Consider the following 5,155-nt stretch of genomic DNA (forward strand, 5'->3'; position numbering starts at 1 on the left):
GATCACTTGAGCTACATAGGAAGACACTACAAAAAATAAAAAAGGAAGGAAGGAGGAAGTAAGTTAGGAAATGAAAGAGAATGAATTAAGAACAAGAGAGCAGTGTGCAGTGGTCCGTGCCTGTAATCCCATTACTCTGGGAGGCTGAGGTGGGAGGATTCCAAGCCTGAGCCCAGCCTGGGTGACAGACCCTGTCTCAAAGGGTAGGGGAGAAAGGAGAAGAGGGCCAAGTCCAGGCCCACGCAGCTCTAGCAGGTCAAACTGGAAGACGGGCTTAGGCTGAGGAAGCTTCCTCCAGCTGCCACCCAGCTGTGGTCTGACCCATCTCAGGGTGCCCTCTGACCTCCGAACCTTCACCACAGGAGGCTTCCAGGTCCTCTTCCTCTTTGTGCCTGGAGCTGAAGCAGGGCTACAGAAACGGGGCAGGAGCAGAGCTGGGTGCCCCTCGCCTGTCCCTGTGGTAAGGCAGGCTGGCAGGCTCACCGCCTGTAGCCTCCACCTACCAGAAAAGAGACAAACGGAACACTTGGCAGATTGATTTATTTTGGAGGAAAAACTGAGGACTTCGGGCAAGACAGGGAGTCTTGGGGCAGAGTGGAAGTAGGGAGGGTGGGGTGTCAACTGAGAAGCTGAGAGGCCAGGCCCGGGTCCAGGGACTCGCAGGAGGCAGGGATCGGAAGTCCCCTGGCTGAGCCTAGGTGACAATCAGAAGGGAGGAGATGGGTGGGGTTTACTCCTATTGAATGTAGGCCTGTCTGTTTTGAGGGTTGTTGCAGAAATTCACAAAGCAGCAGTGAGAAAATACCCAGAAGGCGAACACGGGAGCAGGCCGGATGTAGGAACAATCACTCATCTCCCTGCTGCGGCAGTCACCATGATGTCAGAGCCGCTGCCTGGGGAGGGACCGCAGCCACCAGTGAGAAGGAGGCCCCCACCCTGCCCCTGCAGAGTCCCCAGGCTGCGTCCCCTCCCAACACCCAGAAGTACCCTGCCTGGGGAGACAGAAAAGACTCCCAGAATTGGGCAGGAGTTGGGAGTCCCATTGCGTCCCCAGCTGAGCAACTCTGAAGTGTCCGAGGGGAGCTGGAGGGAAAGAGCCATTGAATTTGTGTTGACATTGGAGCGGGACTGAGGTGGGACTTGGGGAGTGAAGCAGGGAGAACCAGCACCGTGGGACCAGGTAGGAAAAAGCTGAGGAAATGTATCAGAGGGTGGCCTGCAGAAAGGAAGTGGCTGTCATCTGTTTTCTAGACTCTGCTGTTACATCGATTGCAGGTGGGGAAGATCTTTGTGCGCATGTCCCAAGAAGCTGTGCACAGGCCATTCACTGCTGACCAGCTTGAGAGAGTAAAATATTAGAAATCACCTAAGTACCCATCAACTGAGGGATGGAGATCAGCTCAGATGCCCATGCCACAGAGCCCTGGACAGCAGGGCAACATGGGAGGACGCTGTTTACAGACTGAGATGGAAAAGTGACATCTCTGTAAGTATCAAGCATGCTGCTGTCTCGGGGAGCAGAAGTAAAACAGCAAGCACTGTGTTTGCATAGGGTGCACCTTGCTAACTTAAAGGTAAGGGATTGGGTGGAACAGCAGGCACAAGTAAGGAGAGAATGTGGTCCAGTTGAATCCAGTGGGCAACTGGACATGAGGGCAGTGCTGGTCTGACATCCCAACCCAGAAGAAACCAGTCTGTGGGTATTGGTGGGCATCAAAAAAGCAGATGAGGGGCCGGGGATTTAGCTCAGTGGTTCTGCCACTTACCTTGCAAGCGGAAGGTCCCAAGTTCGATCCTGGTACCAAAAAAAAAGAAAAGAAAGCAGATGAAATCCTCTGGGAAGAAGCTGTCAAGTAAGAAGATAGCAAAGACCAAACCTTGGTGAACATGACCATCATGGATGGGTCAGGGAGAATAAGCCAAGACTCAGGAAAGGAGTCCTGGAAGTGTCAAAGGGTGACACCAGCAGAATGACAGCTGTGCTGACAGCTGAGGAGCAGGTGGCTTGAGGAAACGCCAGCGCTCCTGGAGGTCCCCAGGGTCCCTTTTAAGGCTGGGTGCCCCCGGAGGGTGGGAGCCAGGCAGCTGTGAGCCGATCGGGGAAGTGGGGGAAGTGGGGACAGGAAGTGGCTCGGAAGGAAAGGGACAGAAAAACCCCTCAGGGTTGTGGGAATAGGACTCGGTGCAGGTTAGGGGCTTAGGAGAGGCCCGGTTCAGGACAGGGCTGGGCCTGTGGCAGGAGATGGCAGCTTAGTATTTCTTCGTTTGTTTGCACATTTGTCGGATGCTGGTGCTCAAACCCCAGATGCTGAACTTGCTAAGCAGGCGCGGCACCCCCCCTTCCCCTGCCAGCTTACTGTTCCTTATGTGCAGAGTGATGCAGCTGCTGCCTGCTGGCATGAGGCAGATGTCAGACCCCAGCAGGCACCCCAACTCCTTGCTCTCAAGGAGGCATCAGTAGCAGTGCAGGTATTTGGGGAGCGGAGGTGGCTGAGGGAGGTTCTGGTTGGGGAGAATGATCTTACCTAGAACACAGAGAAGCAAACCCTAAGCCCCTTGTACCCGATTCCAGGCTGCTCCACCTCAGCACTCGCTCCCCACCTCTGAAAACCAAACAGTCCTGATTCCTTAAAGTCTGGCTTAATAGACCCAGAGCTTTGGTCCTCTCTGGAGTCTCCACTCTCTGCTCTCCTACTCCGGAGATTAGAACTTACTAGCTCACTCATTCTTTCTTCAACATGTACTCAAAGAACTAACATTGCCCTGCACGCTGCAAGCTCTGGATTCAAGGGGAAGCTGAAGCAGTCCTTCCTCCGCGATGTGGTTTCTCAGTCCCCCAGCCCTAGACGCTCTTCTGATCATTCCTTCTGGGGATTTTTTTTCTCCTTTGTAGTCTTGAGCCAGAGGGTCTCACTATGTAGTCCAGGCCAGCCTAAAACTTGCTACGTAGCACAGGCCGGCCTCACACCGTCCTCCTGCCTCAGCTTCCTGAGCGCTGGCATCACAGGTGTGCAAAACCATACCCAGCTCGGTCCTGTGTTCTTAATCCATAATGTTCAGAAGTGAAAGGAAGACCACATCACCGGCAGGGGCTCTGTGTTGGTGCAGATGGAGACTCCAAGCAGCCGTGTCAGTGCTTTTATTTTGGTGGTGCAATCACTGGACTTTCCCACCAAAGTGCCCGCTCTCTGCTTCCTTCCCCAATGACATGCTTATCCAGCCCTTCTTCTGGTCTTCTGCCCAGACCACATGTCAATGAGTCTCAGACCCAGCAGAGCAGAGGCAAATGCTAAAAGAAAACACTTGGAATCTTGCTTTTCAGTAGATGCTGTTTTGCAGCCCAGTGAGCTTATCAGGGTGGACTCAGCCTCGCTCCACCCTGTGGATTCTGTTCTACCGTTGTGAGTGTCCCCAGCCCTCCCTATTGTGTTGTCCCCAGGCTGCAGAGGATCCCTTCTGGGTCTACTCAGGTCAGGCTGGTGAGTGAGACAGCTCTGGGTGCAACCCTCAGTCCATAGTGGTCTCAGGCCTTTCCCCAGCAAACCGGTCCATCAAGTCCCAGGGTTCCTGCCAGCAGGTTAGCCCAGCTTGCTGGGTGGGTAGGTTTCTCACAGAGCAGGCCAGCAGACCCTTCCGACCCCCCCCCCGGAGCTACTTACTGAACACCATGCTCGCTGTCACCACCACTATTAAGAACATCTTGTACAGGCCTTGAACAGTGCTGCGGTGGCCCAGGAGCCCCAGCCTCCAGCTCCTGCAAGGCCTGCCACAAGATGCATCACTGCCCTTGGCCGCTAGTCCGGGGTTATATTGGCAGGTGAGAGGCTGGCCAACAGGAAGGAGAGAGGCGACACATCTGGGAAGGGAGTCAGTGCCAGAACAGCCACAAGGTCCCAGTGTCCACACCCACATCCTGGGCTCCAACATCCTGGCTTGGGGCCTGGACCCAGCGCCAGAGGAATGAGAGGAGAAAATTTCTTTTATATCCATTCCGCAAATGTTTACTGAATCATGTGTTGGGGGTACAAGTGTGCAAAGTCCCTCACTTCACAGGGCAGAGTTGAGTGGGGAAACAAAGTCAACAAGCAATGGGGGTGGGCAGGGTGCTGCTGGGAGCACCGCAGAGAGGAGGTGAATTGGGCTTGGAAAAGATGCATCATTGCACACTGGAGAATAAAAGGGTTAAGAGTGGAGGCCAGGCCGAGGATTTAGCTCAGTGGTTCTGCTGCCTGCCTGGCAAGCACAAGGACCCAAGTTCAATCCCCGGTACAAAAAAACCCCAAAAAACAAGAGTGGAGGCCATAAACTAGGAGTGGTGACACAGCCTGTAATCCCAGCATTCTGAGAGGCTGAGGCAGGAGTTTCCCAGCATGGGCAACTTAGGGACTTAGGGGGATCCTGTCTTTAAAGAAAGAAAAAGAAAGGGCTGGCAATATAGCTCAGCGCAAAGGCCCTGGGTTCAACCCTCAGCCCTGACGGAGGGCATGGATGGGAAGCTCTTTCTGAATTCCGGCGCCAGATGGCGCTCTGGGTTCGCGGAAGAGGGGCAGGGACGCCGAGACGTGGGAAAGAACCCGAGCTGGTTTAGAAAAAATCAGACAGACTTGGCGTCAGACTGGATGTGGGGCGAAGGAAGGGGGGAGGCCTGCACGCGGAGGTGACCGGTGGTATAGTTTTCCAAGCCGGGAAGGTGGTGGCGAGGACACCGGGATCCGGAGGGACCCGTCCTCAGCCCGGGGCCCCTGGGTGGCGCCCTCTCCGCCCCCGCTTTCTCCAGCCTCGCACCTCTGCTGCAAGTCAGTGGGCTCGATCTCCGGCGCCTCACTGCGCTGCGCCTCGGAGCTGGGGTCCGCACCCAGCGACCGCGACCGCGACCGCGCGTGGGGACCTGGGGGTCGGCGCCCGACGCCTGCGCCTGGCCGGCTTCCCCGAGAGGCGGCGCAGGGGCGTCCCATCACTCCCGGGGCCGCTGCGTACCGAGGCGCCGGTGCCCCGACTTTTCGTCCCCGCCTCGCGCCTGTTGGGTCCCCGTCTCGACGGCTGTTGCAGCTGTGAGAGCCTCGGGCCACCTGCTCCGGCTCCCCGCGGAGGGGGGGGGGGGACCCTCCCGCCCGGGACCCCGAGGCCGGGGCCGTCCCGCAGCCATCTGCCCTCG

The 5,155-nt window shown here is 56.5% G+C and overlaps 1 protein-coding gene across 1 annotated transcript; it reads right to left on the minus strand.

Moving 5' to 3' along the window:
• Positions 1-390: 390 nt before the first annotated feature.
• Positions 391-4,955, minus strand: Ly6g5c (lymphocyte antigen 6 family member G5C). Its single transcript, XM_087210378.1, is given in 4 exon segments — positions 391-873; positions 876-893; positions 2,358-2,547; positions 4,707-4,955. Coding segments are annotated over 4 exon segments (594 nt in total). The 3' UTR covers positions 391-736.
• Between the last annotated feature and the right edge of the window lie 200 nt (positions 4,956-5,155).

This window comes from Heterocephalus glaber, unplaced genomic scaffold (assembly GCF_053883595.1).
Source record: "Heterocephalus glaber isolate CG9 unplaced genomic scaffold, H.glaber_assembly_v1.0 deba00001141, whole genome shotgun sequence".
Classification (NCBI taxonomy): Eukaryota; Metazoa; Chordata; class Mammalia; order Rodentia; family Bathyergidae; genus Heterocephalus; species Heterocephalus glaber.